Here is a 24,754-nt window from a genome sequence, read left to right on the forward strand (position 1 = left end):
CATTTGCAGCTGGTACCTTTAGTAACTGGCTCAGCACAAATATTTTTATATGTGTGTTGTGGCTGCACACTAGAAAGCCAGGAGCAAGGCAGAGGATTGGCGAAAGAACCAGTTTGTGTGTGTGTGTGTGTGTGTCTGTGTCTGTGATCTTGGGGCTATTGTTCCATTTGAAGCAGGTAGTTGTGTATCTTTTTTATGCTTTGGCTCTCAGATACTTTCCCATTCCAGTCCTTGCCTGCCATGCCTCTGTGACATCCCAAGGATTTCCCTCGCCTGATACAGAAGGGATCTCCTTGTATTCTCAGATTTGACTCTGAAATTTTGAGTAATACGGTTCAGCTCAGTCGAAGGTAAAAAAAGGTACAAAGAGATCGTTGTTATTGGTAAAGCTACCAACAGTGAATGGCGTGGCCCACAACTCATTTTTCTTTTTCTGATTAATTCTCAGAAAATGCTCAACATTTTTATATGACGGGAGATAAATTGTACTCATAAACTGTGCTTCAAAGACATGAAGCAGACTATGGGTGCAATAAAAATAGCGGCTGAACAATGAAGGGCTGGGGGAGATGTGGGATGAAGGCACACTTCAGCTGGGTTTCTATGAAGTCAATGGCTGTATGTCAGCCACAATCCATGTATTTCTCTGTGTGTGTCGGGTTTGGCTCACAGTTCTGGAGATGCAATGATTTGTTAGTTGCCCCATAAAGTGTGCAACTATTTATTTATTTATTTCATTGTGGTGTAGCTTTAAAACTCAGCATGTACTCCACTCATTGAATAATAATCTTTGATCTACAGAGCTGGAAGGGACCCTATGGATCATTGAGTCCAGCCTCTGTCAAGAAAGCACAGTGGGGAAATAGGATCCCAACCTCTGGCTCTGCAGCAAGCAACCCTAGACTAGTGGTCCCCAACCTTGGGCCTCCAGATGTTCTGGACTTCATTTCCCAGAAATCCTGGCCAGCAGAGGTGGTGGTGAAGGCTTCTGGGAGTTGTAGTCCAAGAACATCTGGAGGCCCAAGGTTGGGGACCACTGAGTCCTAGACCACTGAGCTATCCAGCAGTTTGTACAGCTGGCATCTTGACTAACTGGCTTAGCACCAATATGTGTGTTACGACCGCATCTGGGAATTTGAGCATCAGCAATTAGCATTTCTGTCTGTCTGTCTCTCTGTACATCCATCTGTTTTCAAAGCTTGCGGTCTTCTCATGTGATGAGCAAAGTGCATTAGCTCTGCTCATCCTCTGTTATTTCCCCTAGATGATAACGGCAGTTTGGATAGAGGGGGTCTTCCGTATACAGACGTGCCCCGCTGGACGATTGCCCCATTTAACGATGAATCCGCTTAACGTTGAAGTTTTTGCGTTTGCAAAAGTATGTTTAGATTGGTTTTTTCGCTTCGCTTTGATCGGTTCCCTGTTTCAGGAACCGATTTTTTGCTTTACGGTGATCAGCAAACAGCTGATCGTCGGGTTTCAAAATGGCCGCCGGGTTTCAAAATGCCCCCCCGCTGTTTTCTAGGACAGATTCCTCGCTATACAGGCACCGAAAATGGCCGCCGTATGGAGGATCTTCGCTGGACGAGCAGGTATTCAGCCCATTGGAACACATTGAACAGTTTTCAATGCGTTTCAATGGGTTTTTAAATTTTGTTTGACGACGTTTTCGCTCTACAGCAATTTTGCTGGAACGAATTAATTTTGTCAAGCAAGGCACCACTGTATATAAGATTCCCCACCACAGCTGGACACAAAACAAAGGGAAGTGGCTCGTATGCAGAGTCTACACATATATGAGAGCCTCCCGCTCTGGGGGGTGTCACTTTCAAGTGTTGAAAACAAAGATGGAGTGAGGATAGGCTGGTGCGCTCCATATGAGCACATATGGCCAACACATGCTTTAACGGATCCATCTTTTGATTAGCCTTAGGTAGCGTTAAAATACGTTTTGCACCTGGCATATATCATTTCTGCCATTCTTACAACAATCTGGAGAGGGAGGTTGACGTTGCTACCCTGTGTAATTGCGAAGTGCACGTTAGGCAAAGAGATTAGGCCGCGCCCAAGCTGTTTTTGCTGTCCGGACATTCGTGTGGGTTGGTCTCGGATTTGTATCTCAGTTCTCTGTAAATCAGAGGGAACAGTTATAGTCATCTCTTCCGGGAAGAGTATTTGCCATCCCATGCATGTATCTCCAGCTGGGCCATGGCTGGTAACGTCTGTGGTGAGTTTCCCCCTTCGACTCCGAATCAGGGTTTGTGGAGCATTCCTAATCTTGAGAGCCAGGTGGGGCTACCCGTCCTCCTCCTTTCCTTCTGCCGCCTCTCCTTTCTGTCTCTCTACTGTCCCCTTGCCAGGCTGTCCTTGGCTAGTCAGAGGGTTGGCCACACAGCTGCCATCTGTCAGTGAAGCCGTTCTTACGGAACACAGCAAATCTTCTTTCCAAACTGTTTAGATTTCCACAGTTACTGCCTGCCCGTGCTCAAGGCTGTTCACCCCATTGCTTGAGATCTAGGAACTTTATTTTTAAAGAGACATTCTAACTTTTTTTCCTCAGCCCAGGGACATCACCGGACAACTGCTCGAATCTCTGCGTCAGGCAGCAAAACTGTATACTCTTTTCTAGTTCTGAGATGGGAGAACCCTCTTAAGAGTCTTGTCAAGGGCTTCCCAAATCTGGAATCTAGCCTGATTGGGCCTAGTGTACAGAATCCTCAGTTTCAATGTGTTAGTATTAAAAATGTTGGTGCCCGGTGTGGTGTAGTGGATAGAGTGATGGACTACGACCCAGGAGATCTGAGTTTGAGTTTCTGCTCAGCCGTGGAAAGTCACTGATGTGTGTGTGGCACTGATAAAGCCACTCCTTAAATATTTAACTTATCTTGAAAACTCTATTCGAGTCTCCAGTTCCAACCTGACAGCATGTAATACACATGACATTAAAAAATATTAAAATTTAGCCAAACCTTTTAAAAAAATCTGTGATTTGATTAAAGGAAAGTTTCCTCCTTTCTTTAATAATTTAAAAACACACAACATGCCAACATAACTTCTTTCAATAAGAACATGGAACTCTTAAATACTTTTTTGTTGGTCCTTAGTCACTCTTTAGTCACTGAATTATCAAGTGGGCATCCAGCAGCATACAACTCTGGAAGAGACTTTGTAGATATTTGTGAGCCCTTTTGTTCTTATTGAACACCATTGCTGTCTCCTCATAAAGCAGCAATGGGTTAAAAATAATAAATAAATAAAGAGAGATTAATATGTCTAAAATGTCTCTGCAGGATGCCTGTTTCAGAAGGTTTCTGTTGATATATTTGTGTTTTGTGTTGCTAAGACAACAGCTAAGAGCACTTTGAGAAATTATATATTAGTAAGCCGGATGGGGGCTTGAGGCTTTTTCGTTGATGGAACTGCTGTTAAAATGTCTGTCTGTAAAAAAATCAAAAATCCCCATGTTTCCCTCTGTGTGTGCGTGAGTGCATGCGCACGCACATGTACGTGCAATTTCTGACCTTTCGTAAGAGCAATTTGCTTTTTGAGCTTCGGTTTCAAATACACACAGAAAGAGCGAGCGAGAGAGAGGTTATGTATCAAAGTATCACAGTCCAATTGTTACCCTGTTTTCTTTGCTGGCATAATTTCATTTTTGTTTCCAACTAGGCAAAAATGAGGCAACAGACTTTGATTGGAGCCTATCTAAAAGTTTCCAGAGTTGCCTTCTTTAGCGATCTCTCTTGCGACCACTAACACCTTCTCTGTTCCTTGACCACCTTTGCCCCAAGAGTGAGACCTGGCCCTTAACCTAATTTTGAACCCCCCTTTCCCCCTAAATGATCTGTTCAGATGCCTGGCAGCCATTTCCTCACAATCCCATTGCATGGTGAGAAAGGGGGAAAAGCCACAGAGAATCAGGAAGCAGAATTATAGGTGAAAACAAAGGAAAAGGAAAAAGTTTAAAAAAAAAAAACACCTTAAAGACTAACTTTTCTGTTTTTTAATGTGAGCTTTCGTGGACACATCCATGATTCTGGAAGAGATTTTGCAGATGGCGAACAGACCCTTTTGTTCTTAATTTCCATCCGTCCTTGTCCTCTCCTTAGATGTTAAGATTTTGTGCTGTAGCAGAAATCAACCTGATCCTAAATGGCTTTCAATATTTTATTGTACTATATCCTAATGGACTATATTATATTGTTTATATTGTTTTATTCGAGGTATGTTACAGTGGCCTCTGTGCCACGCAATAAACTTATTTTGCTTGCTGGCTTGCTTAATTAACACCATTGTTTTCTCTCCAGAAAGCAGCAATGGGTTAAAAATAATAAATAAAGATAGAGTAATATGTCTAAAAATGTCTTGCACGGACTAACATGGCTACCACTTCTATAACTGCGAATAGGAAGCAGAATGAAAGAGAAAATATGTGAAGTCACCCGCTGCTGGTTTTGGACCTACCCATTGCCAGGATGTGATCCCCAGTGGCTGATTGACAAGGAGGTGGGACCCTTGCATTGTGCTTTAACTAGTAGACAGGATCCATTTGTTGGTTGCGTATGAACTACCAAAACAGGTGCCTTAAAGAGATGTTTTAGAAAGATGGAGAATGGGAAGAGGGAAGGAAGATGAGTGAGTACTTGTCTTTATGGCTCATTTATACTGATTTGGTGGTTCATCAGCATCATGACTTTGTCCTGAAGTATCCTGGGGGTTGTCGTTTGGTGTGAGCAAAAAGTAGCCTGTGTTATAGATCCTCATTTCTCCTCCTTCCAAATTACAATCCTCAGGCTTCCCAAGAGAGACGGAGTAACCGCTAAACCTGTATGCCTGTAGGCTAGAGATGATCTGAGAAGGAGATGAGAAGGAGAGATGCAGAGAGTGGAGCAGAGAAAAGATTTGATGCATTTTTCCCCTTCGCGTTCTCAATCAGTGTATAATGAAGATTGCAGGAGCTGACCTTGCTCTGACCTTCAGGCGTTCGCCTCCCACAAACTTAGGTGGAACATCAGAATGAACACTACACAGTTACACCTGGACACAGAGATTGGAAATCACATGTTAGATTAAACACATTAATATTAAAACTGTTGCTTTTGTGTTACACATGAAGAACACGTTTGGTTTTAAGAGAATAAGTGCAAAACATTAAACATTCTACTTTAAAATGTTATTCTTTAGATTCAGTTTGCTTGTCTTCCTAATGCAAAAATCATGATTTCAATATGTTACATCAACATGTTGTCTCCAAGCTCTGCCTGTATGTACATAGAACTTTTATTTGGAACTTGGGTCCTGATCACTCAAAAAAGGAGAAAAGGTTTATATGTATAAATTTGGCAGGAATATGTTATCGGAAAAGCTCAAAGAGGTACTTAATGATACTCTGTCCTCCTTAAGCATGTTGACACTAAGAGAGGCACCTTTTGCACCATTTCTTGTCACAAACAGAAAGTGAACAAGAACTGTTCCTCTAATAACTTCACTTAATACTGGAAATAAGTTTTTAGTCCAGAGACTTTATAGGAACTATCCAAGGTGCTGAACAACCTTCCCTAAAATAAGTTTAACTCTATATTACATTTCATCCACTGTCTTCATGAAATCAGTGTCCCGTGGTGTACACTTCCCCCTCCCAAGACAACTGGATAACAGAAGAATCCAATAGAATTAAAATAGCCCCTTTTGAATTTCCATATTTTATTTTTCAACACAGCCCATTCTGTTCACACACGGGTACTTAAAGACAGTTAAAAAAAAAAACAATCCAGCCAATGCAGCATTTTCCTTTGCCGCCCCAGGGCAGAGAAACCTTGATCCGAGATGCAGATCCTCTGAGAGATTTGAGATTCTCCCATGGGATGTCAACATACTGTACATTTGACGGGTTATATAATATCTTCTCCTGCAGCAGGTCAGAAGCAGAGCCGTTTCCGTTTGAAAGAATGCCTGATTCACTCGGGGAGGATAATTAGATGGGTGAGTGTGTAAGGAAATAGCAGGAGTCTAGCACTCACATGGCTAAGGTTACTAGGCCAGGAGCTTCCCATTCTCCGACATGTGAGGGGGACAAGATGAGAAAGGAGGGTGAGCCCTTGTGATGTCATAGGCTATACGTTGATGATAGTATCCACTGGCAATGGGTAGGCAAGCGTTTACACATTTTGAAAGCAGCACACACGGTGTGGGGAAATCAAGCAATCTGTCTCCTCTTCCAGCACCACTGACCTCGTGCTTTGTTTTCCTGCCTGGCGTTCCAGCAATTCTCAGAGACCTAGAACCCCACGCATGACCTCGTGATCCTCACAGCAGCTGGAACCACATTAAGCACTGACCTTTTTTGAGGGGAACAAAGCTTAGACAGCTTCCTGTACTGAAAGAGGATCCAGACACTTAACACAGCTCTACACTACAGAGCTGTAGCAATTTGATCTCACTTCAACTGAGGCGGCTCTCTCCTTCCAAATCCTGGATATGTCATTTGGTGAGGGAATGAACATTCTCTGTTCTAGAGAATGCGCTAGAGAATGCCACCAAATGTCATGTCCCTGAATTCCACAGGATGAAGCCACAGCTTCAGTTCATGTGCCACCAAACTGCTATAATTGCACAAATGTAGATACCTTGTTGTTGTGGATGATTTGAATGAAAAATTATGGGAGTCTTATCAAAGGGATTCAATTAACAAAGAAACCAGGGTAAAATACAGCAAAAGGAGGGGAAAGGATGGCTTTTAATGAGAGAAGAATGGCCTCTGATTAAATACATGGAGCAATAAATCCATGTGAAGTTGATAAAACATTTATTTGACTTGATAGATTTTAATTGAAGGGTTTAGAGGGAAAAGGTAACATTTTTCTTCACATAGCTATAACTGCACATTTCCATTACCAAAACTGGCAGGGTTTCTTTTGTAATTCTGTGATTCCTGATTTTTTTTTTTTTTGCTATCTTCCTTTTCTAATTTACTTAAGTGTTTGCACAGTGTAGAACAAAGTCAATATCCTTCCCGCTGGTCAGTGGGTGCTTGTGTGGGGCAACTAGTGGCTCTTCCACGCGTCGTTCAACCGCAGTTGCCCCCACCATCACTTCACCATTGCCTGTATTGGTGAAAGCTGATAGGAACTATATATAGATGCTCAAAATACCGGTCTCCAGCTCCCATCATCCCTAGCCAGTGGTGATGCTGTCTGCGGGTTACTGGGAATTGGAGTCCACCAACATATGTTTTTGCATTTTCTTTTGTAGGACAGTGTCATAGTGATCAATGTGTTGATGTAGGTCTTGTGAGATCTGGTTTCAAGGCCCCACGTAGCCTTGAAACTCACTGGGTGTCCTTGGGTCAGTCACCTTCTTTCTCCTTGACCTACTCCATGGGGCTGATGTGAGGATAAAGTAGAGAGGAGAAGAGCCATATACACTGCCTTGAGCTCATTGGAGGAAAGGTGTGATATACAAATAGCAAGGAAATAAATCTGGAGTTGCCTGCCCTGCATTGATCCTTGCTGAAATACACAATGCCATTTGCTTCCGGGCACGTAAACATTGCCTGATCTTGTTAATTCCTGCTTTTCCCACCTCTCAAGATGTGTAGCCTTTATTTATAGCCTTTGCTGGGCATGGTGCATTTTCCTCTTGTCTAGCTGGAAGATCTCCATCTGCTCATCCTTCAACTCCAGGCACATACAGAGAGTTGTGCTGGAACTCTTCCCTGTCCGTTTCACATCCCTTTCCCCCCTGGGACAGATAGACCTGAGTGTGTGTGTGTGGCTTGTGCCTCCCTCCCTGCATGTGCTTGCAGAGTTGGCCCTCCAGGCAGTTTTGTGCAGGTGGGAACCGAATGAGTTGGGCATCAGCAGCTGGCATTAGGAGATGGGGATGCATCCAATTGGATGGGGATCAGCCAACTGTCCAACAGCACGAGACCAGCCCATAACCTCCAGTAAAACCAGCCAGGGCATTAAAATTTGGTGCTATTCTTCCTCGCCTCCACAGCTCATCTCCTCTCACAGCTTGTTTACTGAGACTTTTCCCCTCACACCGTAATTGATTAAAATAAAAGCAATCGGCTTCCCCCCCCCCCAAACAGAGCTATTTTAGGACGATGCTGGTTCATGAATTCTGGACGTTGGCATCCAGAAAAATAACTTCTTCAAACTTTGTTTCATATTGCAGTGACTAAGACATAATTATGTCGTGATTGTGTTTAAGAAGGGAAAACCTTTGCTTTTTTGTGTTCTGTAAATGTCATTGCATTTCAGTTACATCAACAGTTACATGGGATGTGTGGCCTCACAATGAAAGGCTGCTTTGTACCACAAGCGAATGACTTCTAGCATCCTGAAGTTTTCTTTTTAAAACTTCTTTTAGCTGTTTTTGAATAATGAGAAAGTTAAACGTTACTTTAAAAAAACTTGCAACTACAGTAGTAGCAAAGAGACCGAGGAAGGAGAGGGTCTCTCACCTCCACTTAGTTTCACTTCCCTTAGTGGATCCATGAGTTGTGAGCAGTGATAGCTGACTACTTTGGAGGCTTTAGAACTGTAATTGTAACTGAGTTGCTGTTTCAAAAGCAATTTTCTAGTTGTTTCCGGGTTTTTTAAAACCTCTCTACATTGCTGCATCCTGCATTCATATGTGTTGATGCAAAACACAGGCCTATGAGGGTTGATTTTTGGTCTATATTAGTTCCGTTGGAGCTATGTATACAGTGCAAATAAAGGAAAAGAGATCTAACATAGACCAAAATTGATGCCTCTGATGGAGGCCATAAAATCAGGCTGAAATGCGTGGGCAATTTTAAATTGAAATAAAGGATTTATTTTCTTACATTTTGAGACTGCAGTGTCTCTTTCTGAATCAGAGTTGTTTCCAAATTCTGCAATGGGGAGAACAAGCCACTCCCATCTTTTGGATGAGAGCCTTGAAGAGCTATTTGAAGGCAGCTGGCATGCCTGCCTTTAGTTGTCTTTTCTCTGTGCCAAATAGGGCCACTTTTCATCTCTTCATCGTGGGGCTTGATTTCTAGAGTCCTTACGTCTTAGCTGTACTCCTCTGTATCTGCTCTAGAATGGTGCTGTTCTTGGTAAAAGTGCGATTCCCTGCAGCTACTTACAGTACTTTTTTGGTGCAATGAAAGAAGAAGCTTGAAATTGGCATTATATTGCTGTCTGTGATGAATGTAGCTCCCAGGCAAATTGCAAGTAACATACTTTTTGGTAATGAGTAATATAGCTAGTGAGCACAAAGTTACTTTTTTGGTATAAGTGATGCTTAAGTTACTTTGGTCTAATACAAAACATTACAAATATTTACCGTGTGTAACAAGCTTTTATTTTTAAAAATTACTTTTAAGGGCATTTTTAGAATCATTTTGAAAGGATTTTTCCAGTTTTAGAACAATTTTCTTTTCAATCCTATTTGAGAGAGAAATATGTATTTTATATAACTATTTCTGAAGCACAGTATCATAATAGGCCACTAGGGGGAACCAGAGAGTATTTCTTTGTGTTTTTTCTTTTCTGAGCAGGCAGTGACAATGGAACACATTAATAATGTGGAATACAATGATTTACTTCTGCGATCAGATGAATGATAACGGGAACTTTGTTTCTAAGACGTAATGAGTCTGGCAGCGGGTTCCTTCTAAAATTCCAAGCTCTGGCAGCTTCTTACATTTGTCAAACACAGGGGACGTAGATGGCATATGTCAACACACCCCTTGGCCACATTCTTCGTTGTGTTCAGCAAGCCTGAGCATATTCCTTTTTCAATGCTTGCAGAGTTTTCATGTAACCACCTGTTTTACAGATGTTTACCTCCACTCCTTGTGGCATCCAGTTCCATAAATGAATGCATTTTTCATCCATTCCCTTCTGATTCTTTTTCTTCTGTAACACCTTCTTTCCCCTCTTTTCCTATCTTGACTGGCAACCCTTTCCACACATGACTGACAACGGCATCTCAAAACATGCAGGAAAGCAGCCGAGAGGGCATTGCACACGGAAAGCAGCAGGAGAGAGGCAAGGTAAGCGTCCCTTCCCCCTGCTGCTTTTCCCCTGCAAAGCTCAGGTTTGGAATCCCATGCTTGCCACCAGGTAGATCATCCCTCCCTCTCTCTTCCCCTCTCCCTCTCCCTCTCCCTCCTTAAGAGAGCTGAAGCAACAGCATCCTCCACGTCAGAGTGGCTGTCCTCCCGACAACCCTGTGTCAGAAATCGGAGGCCATGTAATTTGACAAAAAGTGTGCCTGTGTTTTCCTGCTGAGACCCCGGGTGCTTTGATATTCAAAGCCATCTTTTGCGAATGAAGAGGACGCAATTGGAGAGGCTGTTTTTTATGCACTAAATCTACAGCCCGGCTGTACAGCAGTAATTACAAAGTGAAAGCAATAACCGAGTCACGGTGTTGGTGAAGCCATCTCCCCCCCCCCAAGTTTTCTCCAGATAACGTGTTTCTCCCTGGGAGGCTCCTGTTTTTCTTAAATTAGATATTGTGTTTGTATTTTTGAAAAAGGTCACGGCTAGCCAGCACAGCTTTAAGCTTGATTATCTTGGAACCAGAGCAGAGCCTCTCTACCGCCATAAGCTTGTGCGGTTCCAGTCTTGCATGTCCTGCCTCTGTGATTATGCTAGTGAGAGACACACAGCCCTCTTCCCTGATGCATCACACCATTAAAGATGCATAGGCTTGACAGATTGTTCTTTTTGCTTTGTTTATAATTGCCATAGGGAAAGAGAGAAAAGTGGTTTGGGTGGAAAGGAGAGCCGTGAGGATGTGTGTTGGTATCAAGCAATGGGCTTCATGTACCACTCTTGACTTCCCAACTTCCCACCCTCCCCTTTTTTTAATGTGGGCCTTGAAGTGACCAATCAGACTCTCTAAGAGCAATGGTTCCCAACCTTGTGTCTCCAGATGTTCTTAGACTACAACTCCCAGAAGTCTTCACCACTGCTGGCCAGGATTTCTGGGAGTTGCAGTCCGGGAACATCTGGGGGCCCAAGGTTGGGAACCATTTCTCTAGAAGGCACAATATACTTCTGAGTTGTTCTCAGGCAGTTCAATCAAACCTGTTGAGACCTTTCCCCTCAAAACTGGAGATAACATTGAAATAAAGTGTGATGGACAGCGCTGGTATTCACCCTCTTTTGGGCTCAGCCTATCACAGTCTTTGGAACGCTGTGGGAGGGGAGAAAGGGGAGTGGCTATTAGAATCAGCCAAAGAGGTTGAATGCGGGGAAGGGAGAGAAAATGTGGAGTTACGGGTAGTATTGTGAAGGGAGCATATTGAGACAGTGTTCAGGGAAAGGTTAAAGAAGACACAAGAGTACCAAAAGTACTGAATATTATCAGTGTGTTGCAGCCTTGCAAAGAAAGTGTTCTGTTTCCTGCTTAACCAAAGCCTGAGTCTTTTTGGGTGGGGGCAGCTGGCGGACTGCATCCCTACAAGTGTAGAGCTGAGAACTCACACAATCCTATCCTTTGATGGAGTCCTTCTACGTATTTCTTTTGGAAACCTGTAGTGGTTCTTAGATAAGATATAAATGGGGTTGGAGGAGCCCAATAGAATAAAAGTTGGTGACCAAAGGCATGCTCGGTAACATAAGACTTCTGCAAGCCCAAAGATTGTGTGTCTGTTTAATGGCGGGGAGGGGCAGTGGGATGTGATGTGAAATGACCGGGTGAACCCTTCAGACAGGAGGTCCTTCGCCATGTCAAGAGTATGTGGCATGGATATTCATAAGAGTTATAACTTGGAGTGCTTTTCACTGCATGGATTCCACTATACTCAACATCTAGCACAGAATTCTGCAGGAACATCTCCTTAAAAAAATCATCATATTTCTAGTCATAATGACTGAAAAAATAGGCTTGAAATTCCACAGTGGATGCCATGGACTTCAAAAAGTCCGTATGTGTGTAATTGGTACATGGAATCTGAGCAAAATGACTAGTGCCTATGAGGTGGGACTTAAGGACTGAACAAAGTCATCTGCCTTCCCATTAATAAATCTTTTTTCAGCCTAAGATTTCAGTCTTCTGTCCTGCCCCATCAACCATGTGATTGCCTGTCTCGTGTCAAGCTCAGTGGCTTCCTTCTTTCCAGACTTTGTGCTTGTTTTTCTTCAGATCTATTCTCCTGTTAATCCCTTGTCCTCTCTTCTCCCCCATTCATTGCCAACCTTTCCTCCAGCCCAGTGCCGATGCTTCTCTGCTGATGCCATGTCTAGGGCTTCTATGCTGTTTTCTTCCTGTCTAAACCTTTCCATCTTGTAAGTGAAAATGTTCATCCATGTTACACTGTTGACGATACCTTCACCCTGAGCAGTTTAATTGTTTGTGAACACTCCACAACACCAGCTAGCAGCAGAGGACCTGCAGCCCAGTTTGGGCTTGTTGTTGTTGTTTAGTCATTAAGCTGTGTCTGACTCTTTGTGACCCCATGGACCAGAGCACGCCAGGCCCTCCTGTCCTCCATGGCCTCCCGGAGTTGGGTCAAATTCATAATGGTCGCTTCAGTGACATTGTCCAGCCATCTCGTCCTCTTTCGTCCCCTTCTCCTCTTGCCTTCACACTTTCCCAACATCAGGGTCTTTTCCAGGGAGTCTTCTCTTCTCATGAGATGGCCAAAGTATTGGAACCTCGGCTTCAGGATCTGTCCTTCCAGTGAGCACTCAGGGTTGATTTCCTTCAGAACAGATAGGGGTTTGTTCTCCTTGCAGTCCAGGGGACTTTCAAGAGTCTCCTCCAGCACCACAATTCAAAAGCAGCAGTTGTTTGGCGGTCAGCCTTCTTTATGGTCCAGCTCTCACTTCCACACATCGCTACTGAAAAACCATAGCTTTGACTATTCGGACTTTTGTTGGCAAGGTGATGTCCCTGCTTTTTAAGATGTTGTCTAGGTTTGTCATCGCTTTCCTCCCAAGAAGCAGGTGTCTTTTAATTTCATGGCTTCTCTCACCATCTGCAGTGATCATGGAGCCGAGGAAAGTAAAATCGTCACTATCTCCATCTCTTCCCCTTCTGTTTTCTAGAAGGTGATGGGACCAGTGGCTATGATCTCGGTTTTTTTTATGTTGAGCTTCAGACCATTTTTTGCGCTCTCCTCTTTCATCCTATCTGTCTGTCTGTCTGTCTGTCTGTCTGTCTGTCTGTCTGTCTGTCTGTCTGTCTGTCTGTCTGTCTGTCTGTCTGTCTGTCTGTCTGTCTGTCTGTCTATCTATCTATCTATCTATCTATCTATGTAAAAACAATAAAACCAAAAACATATATTATAGGTCCAGGATGAAGTGTAAGAAATTAAGATACGGCAGGAGGGAAAGCCTGCCCAAATAGCCAGGTTTTAAGTTTATTCCTGAAAACACCCAGAGAGGGAGCCAGGCAGATCTCCACTGGCACGTTGTTCCAAAGGCGAGGGGCCACTGCCGAGAAGGCCCTGTTCCTCATTCTTTCCTTCTGGACCTCCCTCGGCGTTAGGCCCCTCAGCCTCCCGGCCTGGCTGGAACGAATGACTCTGGCAGAACCGGGTGGGAGAAGGCGCTCTGCCAGATATTGAGGTCCTAAACTGTTAAGAGGTTCTTTAATTCCTCCTCCCTTTCTGCCATCAGAGTGGTATCATCTGCATATCTGAGGCTGTTGATATCTCTTCCGGCAATCTTAATTCCAGTTTGGGATTCTTCCAGTCCAGCCTTTCGCATGAAATTTGGGCTTATTCAAGTAAAAGGCCATGGACAACTTTTGTGCCAGAATTTGTGTGGTAGGTTTTGTAGGAAGTTCTTTCTTGCTTTTCCCCTTCTCTTTGGAAGAGATCGTATTACTAAAAGAACTGCCGATTTTGAGCCGGAGCAGCTGTCAAATCTCTTTTGCCAACATACCGCGTTCCTTGCTGGATATTCCTTAGTGTTTTGTCCAGCTCTATTTTGAACAAGCCAGGCAAGGCTGAATGCCTGTTGCTTCCCCTTGGGAACCATTTCCACGGCCTAATAGACTGTGACACCAAAGCTGTTCTCTTTCCTTTGTTCTCCATTTCATACCTGTTCATATGAAAAGCAGAAACAATGGGGTTTTGAAAGGGGTGAAAAAAAGAGAGAAAAACTACAGAGCTAGAGCATAAATTGAGAAGGCCGCAATCTTGTGGACACCCCTTAGTGTGGACACCTGTATCCTGTGCTAGACGACAAAGACTGGAAGTGACTGAATAAAAAGGAAGTGAGGTCACACACTGTGTAGTATTGGAGAGAGTGTAACAGTACCTGGGCTTCCCTGGAGGATGTCTGCAAAAGAGACGTCCTTCGATTCCAGATGTTCTCCTATATCCCAAAGCTGAAGCTTCAGATGGTGGCATATACAGTGGTGCCTCGCTTGACGACGTTAATTCGTTCCAGCAAAATCGCTGTAGAGCGAAAACGTCATCAAACGAAATAAAAAAAAATACCATTAAAAACCGTTCAGTGCATTCCAATGGGCTGAATACCTGCTCATGCAGCGAAGATCATCCATACGGCGGCCATTTTCGGTGCCTGTAAAGCGAAGAATCTGTCCTAGAAAACAGTGGGGGGCCATTTTCTTCAGCCAGCGGCCATTTTGAAACCCATCGATCAGCTGTGTGCTGATCGTTGTAAAGTGAAAATCGGTTCCCGAAGCAGGGGACTGATCATCGCACAGTGAAAAAACACCATTTAAAACATCGTTAATGTAAAGCAGATTCATCGTAGAGTGGGGTAATTGTCCAGTGGGGCACGACTCTACTGATATTACTGGAGACATTGTACTATTAGTGGTGTAATAGATGGTTGGTTCGGGCCTCATGCTGTCAGAGGCAGGAATGGGATTTTTGGATTTTCCGGAGTACAAGTACAGTACTATCAATTTCTTTTCCAGGAGCTCTACCTACCTTGCAGGCACCTTACCAACACCTCAATGTGATGTACCTGGGAGGAAGGTCTAAATTAGGAGGCTTAGCTAGGCCAAGCTCAGCCTGAATTTTCTGTTCCTGCTCCTGTGCTTTTTCTTTTTTTCTTTTGAGAAGGATGTCTGGGCAAAATATGGTATTTGGAGTACACAAAAACCCAAACATTGCATCCTTAATCAAGGGCAGAGTGTAGGATGTGTTGGGACCTTGAGCTGTCGGTAGTGAAGGAGAACAACTTTAGCCATGCCATTGGTTGAGAGCTGGTGTAGCAGGACTAAAGTTTGTAGGATCAGATTTCCAGGAGTTTGGGATAGGCAGGAACGATGACATTGTCGGCCACCACTCCTTGCTCCCGTTTTCTGTCAATGCTTAGCTTGCAGTCCTCACAGTAGCTATGGGACAGAGATGGGTTTCCTCAGCAGCAATGCATTATGGGCAGCTATCTGTATTGTCACACAGTTTTTACAGGGTGGGTTGGCTCTGACTGGGGAGTGGAAAAGAAAAACATTTCTGGTACAAAGGACCTCCTCTCGGTAGCAATAAAAATAGCTAGAACATTGTGGATATAGATGCTTCCCAACTGGTTGCCTTTTTGAATTTTCCTTTGGAATATGGCTAAGAGGATGGTCACGAGTAGTGCCCAGACTTCGAAACTGAACATCGTATATTCCACTCTACACTACCGGGGGATACAGCCAGTTCTTAAGAACGGAATGCCCTTGACTGGCTGCAACCCAGGTGCAAAAGGATGTTGTAAATCCAGGCAATGTCGAGCAAAGAGAAATCTAAATCAATTTGGTTATGAGGGAAGGGTACAATATACGTAGGTTTTTTTGTTTTGTTTTTTGCTTAGAACAAAGGGGAAGGAAGGCGGGTAGGAGAAAGGGGTACAACGGGGAAGGCTGTTGTGGAGTGGATTGAATCGAGCCAGCCCATCTAGGAAGGCGGGTTGAAATGACCACAGCAGGCAGGAGAGCCGGAGATGCAGCACTGCCACCTTCAAATAGCAAAATGTTTCTCTGGTGGGCATCTCAGAGACTCTTGCTGAGCTGGTGTCTTGCTGTAGCCAACTCCCAAGCGGGTCAGTGGGGAAACATTTGGCAGGGCTGGCCAGTTGTCCACTCACTGATACGTCTATCTCTGGCTCCACGTTCCAGCGGTCATGTCTTCCTTCCACCCCCCAGTACAGCTATATTTCTTCATTTCAATCACTCCACGGTTGCCCTTGTCTCCCTTTCGGTGCGCAGGAGCAGGCTTCCCATTGGTTTGGGTTATCTGACGCCATGGCCCAGTAAATAAAGTTGTTCCTGCCTCCTTCTGCCCAATGAGGAAGAAAGGGCGGTAAGGACAGTCGCCAGTGGAAATGCTCTTGCTTTGCTTGTGGTTAATGTTTAATAGAACCGCAAAGCTGGAAGGGACCTTTATGGATCATCAAGTCCAGCCCCTGGTCAAGGAGGCACAGAGGTGGGAATCAAACGCTCAAACTCTGGCTCTGCGGCCAGATGCCTAAACCACGGAGCTATCCAGCCGTTCAGTTTTTCAACTCCTCCTGCTGTTTAAAGCATAGAAGAACTAGTATCCCCTGGAGTCTTCTACAGCTTAGATTAAAAAGTCCACTGTCCCTTTGCTTCGTGCTTACCCTTGCTCTCTGTGGGGTTCTTCAGAGCACGATGTATGGCATACATGCTCTCCAGAGAAATGGCTCGCTAGTTGCCTCACTTCGAGGACCCTTTCAGAGGAAGATGGAGGGCAGGTGGACTCTCTGGAGAGCTACCCTGCCCATGGGGGCCAAAAAGAAAGAAAGAAAGAAAGAAGCAAGCATTTCTCTCCAGAGAACTTGTTAGGCCGAAATGGGTTGCTGTGAGGGACTGTTTTGGGGAGCTGGGGTTGTCCATAATGAGTGCCCAAGCCATTGAAGGAACGATCTGGGGGCTGGGGAAAGTTGCCCTGCCTTTGTCTTGGAGCCTGCAAGAGATAGAAAAGTTATTATGTTATTCTGTAGAGAAGCCCTTGAAATCAGGGGGTGTTCAGTTAGTCTTGATTTACCTAATTCCCCCTTGATTTCAGCAGGTCTGCTCAAAGTCTGGGTCCATCTGTTGTTGTTGTTGTTGTTCAACCCACTGTGGCCCCCCTCATTTCCTGTTGGTGTGTTGCTGCTATATTCCTTCCCAAAGTTGTGGTCCCCCTATTATCCCACCCACCCCTGCACAGTCTGTCCTTTAAACAAGGTGCATGTCTCTGCTCACCTTATTTAGCAGTGAAATCTCACGTCAGGGCAGCTCCGAGAGATGCCATTCGGAGTGCACGGGCCCCACTCATAAAAACAGGACAGAAAAGGTGGTAGCCCAATGATATAGCCCTAGAGCCGCTTGGAATATTTCATGGCCCATGGGCATCCGATCTGCCCTTTTCCACCCACCCATCCTGTGCCCTTCAGGTTGCGTGCAGAGATTTTTTTTTAGTTTTGCTTTTGCGTGAGTGAAAAATCCTAGATGACCTCTCCGTGTAACCATGTTTAATAAATAAAAGGGTTAAAAAAACCCCACCACCTTATGCATTATCCACTTCCTATTTTTGTCCCCCCCTTCTTCGCCCCCCCCCGTTCCAGTTTGGAATTTGCCTTGCTCATCATTTACATATCTACGCAGTAAATATTTTAGCAGCTAATTATACGCTAATAAGAAAACACCTTTTGAACTTTCAGTCAAATCAACGCAACACAAACCAGGTCTGTCAGGGAATTAAAAAGCAATTAGTTTTTGTAACAGAGTGTGGCCACTGTTTTTGCATTTGCTTTTCTTCTGGGTTTAATTTTTTTCCGATGCAAACAGTTCTGTGGCTGTCGGCCAGCCGTTCGGCAAAAAACGGTTGTGGAAGGACCAGCGTGGTCTGGGGTTTCAAATGCATTGGAAAACACAGAAATGTGTTTGCACATGGGCGTATGCGCCCATGCACTCACACACAGAGATAGATTAAGAGTCTGAGAGCAGAGAAGATGCTTTCTTGGGGAACGGTGAATTGAAGTGCTGTGGTCAAGCAATGGCTTGTCAGGTTGAAAGCGGGGGGAGAGGGTGGTTTGCCCTGTAGAATCTTTAAGAGAAAGCGCCCAGGCTGATCTTGGCAGGAGAGATCTAAGGGGGGGACTGCCAGTCAAGCATCAAATTGCTATGCTTCCTAGAAGTGAATGCAGCGTGCTGAATAGAGCTATCCCTCAGCTTCGTCTGAAGCCCAGATTATTAACTAAATCAGCTTGATTTGAGCTGACTTGTATGAAGCCTGGATCAAAGTGGCATGGTCAGATCTGGTTCTGAGGCTAAGCAAAGCCAATTTACAAATTGATTCGGAACCGGAGCACAGGCTGTGTAAGATGCAGCACTAATTGCTTCAGATGGGGTTTTTTCCCCCTTGAAGAAAGCTAATTTTAAAGGTACCTTGAGCTCGAATGATACCCAGTGTGATGTTGTGGGGTCGAGTAATGGACGAGGACTCAGGACGGCAGGTTTTGAATCCCTGCTCAGACATGGAAACTCACTGGAGATGTGGAAATGGGAAAGCCACTCCTTAAATGTTTAACATACCTTTAAAGCCCTACTAGGGTTTCTGTAAGGGAGGTGGTGGCGCTGTGGGTTAAACCGCAAAAGCTTCTGTGCTGCAAGGTCACAAGACCAGCAGTCGTAAGATCAAATTCACACGATGGAGTGAGTTCCCATCGCTTGTCCCAGCTCCTGCCAACCTAGCAGTTTGAAAGCATGTAAAAATGCGAGTACATAAATAGGTACCACCTCGGTGGGACAGTAATGTCATTCTGTGTCTAGTCACGCTGGCCACATTCTTTGGACAAAATGCTGGCTGTATGGCTTGGAGAAGGGGAGGAGAAATGCGCCCTAGAGTCAGACACGATTGGACTAAATGTCAAGGGGAACCTTTACCTTTAGGGTTTCTGTAAGTTGGTTCTGACTTGATTGTCCATAACAATAACAGTATGCTGTAGCAGGTTCATACTCCTCCTTAAAATCGATCACATCTGGACATTTCATGTACATCAGGGGAAAAACAAAGGATGCCACTATTTGGGTGTTGCAGTGTAAATTAATAGGAGATTTTCCAAAATTGTTTGAATCTGGGGCACATATTGAACTGGACAAGGCTCAGATCACCCTGAACTGGATCTGGGGACCCAGACAAATCCCTGAGGAGCACCCACAGCCTGTCCTATTTTTTTGCTCCCCTCCACCAATTTGGCCGCTATGTTTCCAGCAAAATGCAGAAATGCCCCATTAAAATGGGTGGAGACCCTCAAGCCTGGGTTGGAGGGGAAAGTGTGATGTGGCCCTTCTGGGGTTTCCAGATGGACATACTCTGTTTCCATGATACTGTGATTTAGTAGCTTCCCAGATTTTGTTAAGGTATTTTCCCCTTTCACAAGCAGTTGAAATTCCTCTCTTGTGGTTGTTGAGCTAAAACATGCGGAAATATTTTGTCCCTCACTTTTGTTTTTTGGCCCCACCCAACTCCTCTGAAACCGAATCGGGATCTTGGGATAAAACCAGTTCCCCACCCTGGTGAAGAATGTGCTTTGTTTTAAAGGAAAACCCTTCTCTTTTCCTACCACCAGAATATGGTAGGATCACAGTGAGAATAAGATAGGTTCAGTGGATGGACCCTCCTGGAAGTTGCCCCAATCTGCTGGGGGGGGGGGGGAAGAGATGGAAGGTGAGTCCTTAATGAAATCCTGGAGTCCTCACAAGTTTAGCCAAATGACAACATTCCCTGTAGTCTTCTAAAAGCATCAGCTTAGAGGGCTGGGAAAAAAGGGATAAGGGAGCTGCCCCTTCACACAGTTTAGATAACGTGGGTGCTTAAGAAAGATTTCCCTCCCCCTTACTTTTGAACAATGTATGAAAAACAAAATCATAAACAGCTGCATCGCAGACTCATCCAAATCAACAGCCCCTTCAAACAAAGCACCAACAATTTGTGGGCAAATCATAATGCATGTACACTGTGAAGATAAGCTGTTCAAACATCATGCTAAAGATTACTGTGCATATCCGATAGGAAAAAAAAATCTGTAAGATTACTGTAGGCGTAATTAATGAGGGGGAACCAGACATTAAAAAGCGGTGCTTATTCATGCTTCCCTTTTGCTCAAATAACCAGATGAGTGAGTTTCTGCATTGAGATTAGGTGCTGTATTCTGGTTCACTAATCAAATATAGCTTAAATCAACGCATGTGTTGCCTATGTACCTAGATGCACATACAACCAATCGTGACTAGTAGACTGGACATGGAAGAAATGCCTTTTGTCTCTGTTTTAAAGCAAATTCACCTAATTTCTCTGGTCTCGGATGAATCAGTGGGGTGGAACACAGCTATCCTTTGGATTGTGCACCTTATCAAATTTTGTGGTGGGATTCTGTGCTCAGAAATAGTGGACATACTTTATGGATACAAACAGGCATGCATTAGGGAAGAACGCATATCCAAGTGCATGTGCTGGTGAATGGTGTGGCTAGAACTGCATACAAAATCTGTCCATTAGAGAAGGTTGCAGAGAAAAATAAATGTCAATGGCCATGTGTGTCATTGAATGAAAAGCGCAGAGCAATAAGGTGAATCGGAAGGGACTTATATGTTTGAATACATGAGAAGCTGCCATTGACCAGAGATGCACTGATTTGCCATTGATAGCCTTCTCCTCCATGATTTGTTGAATTTCCTTTGGAAGCCGTCTCACCGAGAGACCGATGCTTCCATCTTGGCCATTACAAATTCCATAGATGAATAGATGAACTTTGCTGATACTTGAAAAGCTGCGCAGACTGATTTCCTGCACACCGTTACAAACAGGACAACCCGGACCCCTGGAGTCGCTTGACAGATACCCTTGCTGGGTGTCTTGTTCTACCTGCGCCATGTGTAGATGAAGAGGTGTTCCCGCCGTGGAGCTGCTCACGTGGCTGTGCTCTAAATTAGCCCTTGCCAAGTTCTTTCTGCATCAGTTTGCCTGGCTGTTCCAAATGGTGTGTAACTGCATTTTCTTCTGTTCCTTTTAGACTGAAAACTACTCATTCGATTCCAACTATGTGAACAGCAGAGCACATTTGATAAAAAGGTATGTTGGGTAGTTGAGGGAGGGAGGGAGGAGCATTCCAATTTCTAATCAAATTTGTATTGTTTAGCCATCCCTGTCCTGCGCCGTACATTCTGCTTGGTTATTTCGTGCAGAATCTTTTCATATGGCTTGCGAGAAAGGGAAAGGTATTTGCATCCTATTAAGATCGCACTTCTTTGGGCTTGTAGAAAACGTGAACACTCTCTCTCTCCCCCCCCCCTTCCTGGCTGCCTTTGATGAGCTGTGCCTCATTCATACAGGGAAGTAGCACAGAGTTAGACAGAACCCTGTTACCCTGACAACTTAAAAGTTCGCAGGAATTTATTCTGTTTCAGTGCACGAGAATAAAATGATAGATGTGGCTGGAAAGAGCTCCTTGCTATGAAAGGGTTTATTTTTAATTTTATTTTAAAAGAACTCATAGGTAACTGGGTTGTTGATGTTTTCTTTCTCAGCCCTCCACAACATTTCTGTTGCAGTTCATTGCCAACCATCACCTTCTGCTTCCCCCCCTCCCGCCCTTGCTATTAAAATAAATCTGTCTGTGGCCCGCTTTCATCCAAGCATAAACGAGGAAATGAATTTGGTCCCCAGAGAATGTGTTGATAATAATTACGAACATTTCTGTAGCACTTTTCGGTGGACAAAAATATGTTCTGATTATTTCTTCTTTTATCTGCGCTCCGGCCCTGTAGCAGACGCTGCATATGCAAGAGCAGGGAATTGAACCGTCGGGTTTGGCTTCTGATTGGGTTTCAGGAGCCTGTGAAGCCCAGTTTGTTAAATAGAGTTGTAATAACAAGGAGTCCTTTAATAACAGAAGAAGCAGTGGGGGACCTGTGGCTTTTTGGGAATTGTTGGACGCCAACTCCCATCTGCCCTAGAGGCCATGGCTGATGGGAATTGTTGGCTGGCTATATCTGGAGGGCTTTAAAGATGGCCATAGGTATCCTGGAGAACTTGATGGAAAACAACAGCGTTCTAAACTGCATGCCAGCTTAATCGCATGTTACAGTACTAAGGCATGGGAGGGCGCATATCTCATTTTCTAACAGCCTGATGTGGTGAACAAAAGACAGTTTTATGCAACCAAGTAAGCCAATGGCTGATATAGTCAAGTAGTACCAAGTTAGCCCAAAATACTTGCAGCATCTTTGAAGCTATCCCTCAGTGTTGCCTTTAAAGATCACAGGAACTATGATTTCCTTAATGCATTATTTTTTAACCTTTAAATGCAATCCGGTTCCCAAGACTGATCAACATTCAGTCAATGCCATGGTCAACATTAGCAAACATTGTTGTGGGAATGGGGGCAGGAAGGCAGGTGGATATTTTTTCTTTTTTTGAGTGGTTTTGAGGTGTTGCCTGTTTAAATGCTGAGATGAAATTGGTAGCTGATTGGTACTTTTTGAGGAAAAAAAAGGACGACCTGACCAGGATTTGAAAAGGGTTATCTTTACCATCCTGAATGCCTTACTTCTGTTAACACCCATTTTTACAAGACAAGGGTGGGTGATCTTTGGTCTCCCAAATGATCCAGAACTATGGTCTCCACATTTTTTTATGTTGTCTCAGACTTGATGGGAGTCATAAGCCATAACAACCGGAAGGCAAAAGATTACTGTATATATGCCATCCCGACTCGGTTTTACTGAGGTGAGAATGGCATATGTGCCTTTCTTCCTGACCATTTTATTCTCAAAACAACCTTTTGAAACAGGTTATTATGAAACAGAGATTAAATAATTGGGTTAAAAAAACCTACAACTCACCTAGTGAACATTATGGCTTAGTCTGGATTTGAACCCAAGTCACCATCCTCAAAGGCATACAAGAATCTTTGTTAATTTTGCTGTGATATGCATCCTCTAGAATTATGATTTTCTATTGGTGTCACAGGATGTCTTTGTAATTCACATAGCGCACGTCATCTATAATCCATAAAAACACATGGATGTTCTCATGATTTGCATTTAATTTAACTCTAATTTGAATATTATTGTGTTCCGCTGTTCTCTCTCTCTCTCTCTCTGAATCTGGAGTATTAGCAGCAATTTAGGAGAAATGTGAAAAAAAATTCCAATCTTCACATTAATACAAATCTTTCAATTTAATTACCAATTTCTAAAAATCTAATTGTGTTTTATTATTGTAATATGTTCTATTTTGAGCGGTATCCTTTTAAACCTATTTATTAAACTGCCTTGAGTCCCTTTCTTGGAGAAAAAGTGGAATATAAATGAAAAGAATGAAAAGAATGTGTTGGCTTAAAAATGCTTAAGTTCAGGTTCATCTGTTGTATAAGAGTGCACCTTCTTAGTTCTACTTTGGCATAAGTAGCAGTCTTCCTCCCACCATATGGTAGGCAGTATGGATTAGAATGAAGGCTATTAAACAGTTGAAGAAGTTATAGTAAATACATACACATTTTGATATATTAATCAATGAATTAATTTTGGAAATCTGCATGGATCTGAGGAAAGCAGTTCTAAGCAAATCCACATGTACTGCATTTGACAGTTGCTGAAAACTGAGCTCAGTGTTCTGATCCTACTTCTGTCATCTTTTACTTTTGCTTCTTGTCTGTCCTTTGCAATCTTAAGTGTTCCTCCATCATCCATCTAGACTGTTCTTTTCTTTTTACGACACAAATTGTCTTTTTGCTTTCTTGCCTGGTCTTGTTTTGGCTGCGAGAATACAGCTTGAATCTTGAGATAGACCTAGGGGGGAAAATCCTGATTAAGACCCTGGAAAGTTGCTGCCGGTCAGAGTTGATGGTCTAGGGCTAGATCGACCAGTGGTAAGTATCAGCACCAGAGATGGGGGTATTTGTAGATGAATATGAGTATCTCCCTGCAGGTGGCAATAACGAGGGTCCAGCCACATGGAGCCAGACGGTCCACTCACTGTTCAGCTGCTGCTGTGGGCGCAGTGGCATCTTCCTATCATGCTGTGCTCCGCAATGGATTAGCCACTGTGCGACCTGGCGGAGAGGCTTGTCATCCCTCGTACAGCCAGAAGTGGCTAATCCATTGTGGATATTTGTATTCGTCTACGAATACGAATACCCCCATCTCTAATCAGCAAAAGACTGTTTCCAGCATCAGCAGCAGTTGTGTCTCTAAGAGAAGGGCATTCCAGGGGGTGGGGATTATCTCCCATTTGATAGTTGGTGTACTGCTCCAACTATCAAATAAATTTATTGTCATTGTAAATATATACATAGTACAGTGGTGCCTCGACTTACGAACTTAATTGGTTCTGGAACTCTGGTTTTAACTTGAAATGGTCAGAGGTCAAAGCACCATTTCCCATAGGAATGCATCGAAATACAATTAATCCATTCCAGTCGAAGAAAAAAAAATCACCCCCCAAAAATCAAAACACTGCAAGACCTATTGGAAACACGATTAATCTGTTCCAGCTGAAGGGGGTGGGGAAGAAAAGCAAACAAATTGTGCAAGACCCTTCTGAAACACAAAAAAAGCAAAGTAGAAAGCAAACAAACTGTGCAAGGCCCATCGGAAATGCAAAAAAAGCAAAGCAGAAAGCAAACAAACTGTTCAAGACCCATCAGAAATGCAAAAAAGCAAAGCAAAAAGCAAACAAACCGCAATGAAAAAAAAACACCCAAAAAGCAAACAAACCATGCAAGACCCATTGGAAATGAGAAAAGAAAAAAAAAGAAAAAGCAAACAAACCCCCCAATACTCATTGGGAATGG

General features: G+C 43.7%; 1 protein-coding gene across 4 annotated transcripts in view; it reads left to right on the forward strand.

Moving 5' to 3' along the window:
• PCDH19 (protocadherin 19) overlaps positions 1-24,754 on the forward strand; it is a 142,976-nt gene that overhangs the window by 58,522 nt on the left and 59,700 nt on the right. For 2 of the 4 annotated variants that reach the window (XM_020802122.3, XM_020802123.3), the window contains exons 3-4: positions 9,980-10,030; positions 20,972-21,030. In XM_020802122.3, the coding sequence (XP_020657781.3) occupies positions 9,980-10,030; positions 20,972-21,030 (110 nt within the window). The remainder of the gene's footprint in view (positions 1-9,979; positions 10,031-20,971; positions 21,031-24,754) is intronic. The other 2 variants (XM_020802124.3, XM_020802125.3) reach the window with 1 other exon arrangement.

This window comes from Pogona vitticeps, chromosome 11, assembly GCF_051106095.1.
Source record: "Pogona vitticeps strain Pit_001003342236 chromosome 11, PviZW2.1, whole genome shotgun sequence".
Taxonomy (NCBI): Eukaryota; Metazoa; Chordata; class Lepidosauria; order Squamata; family Agamidae; genus Pogona; species Pogona vitticeps.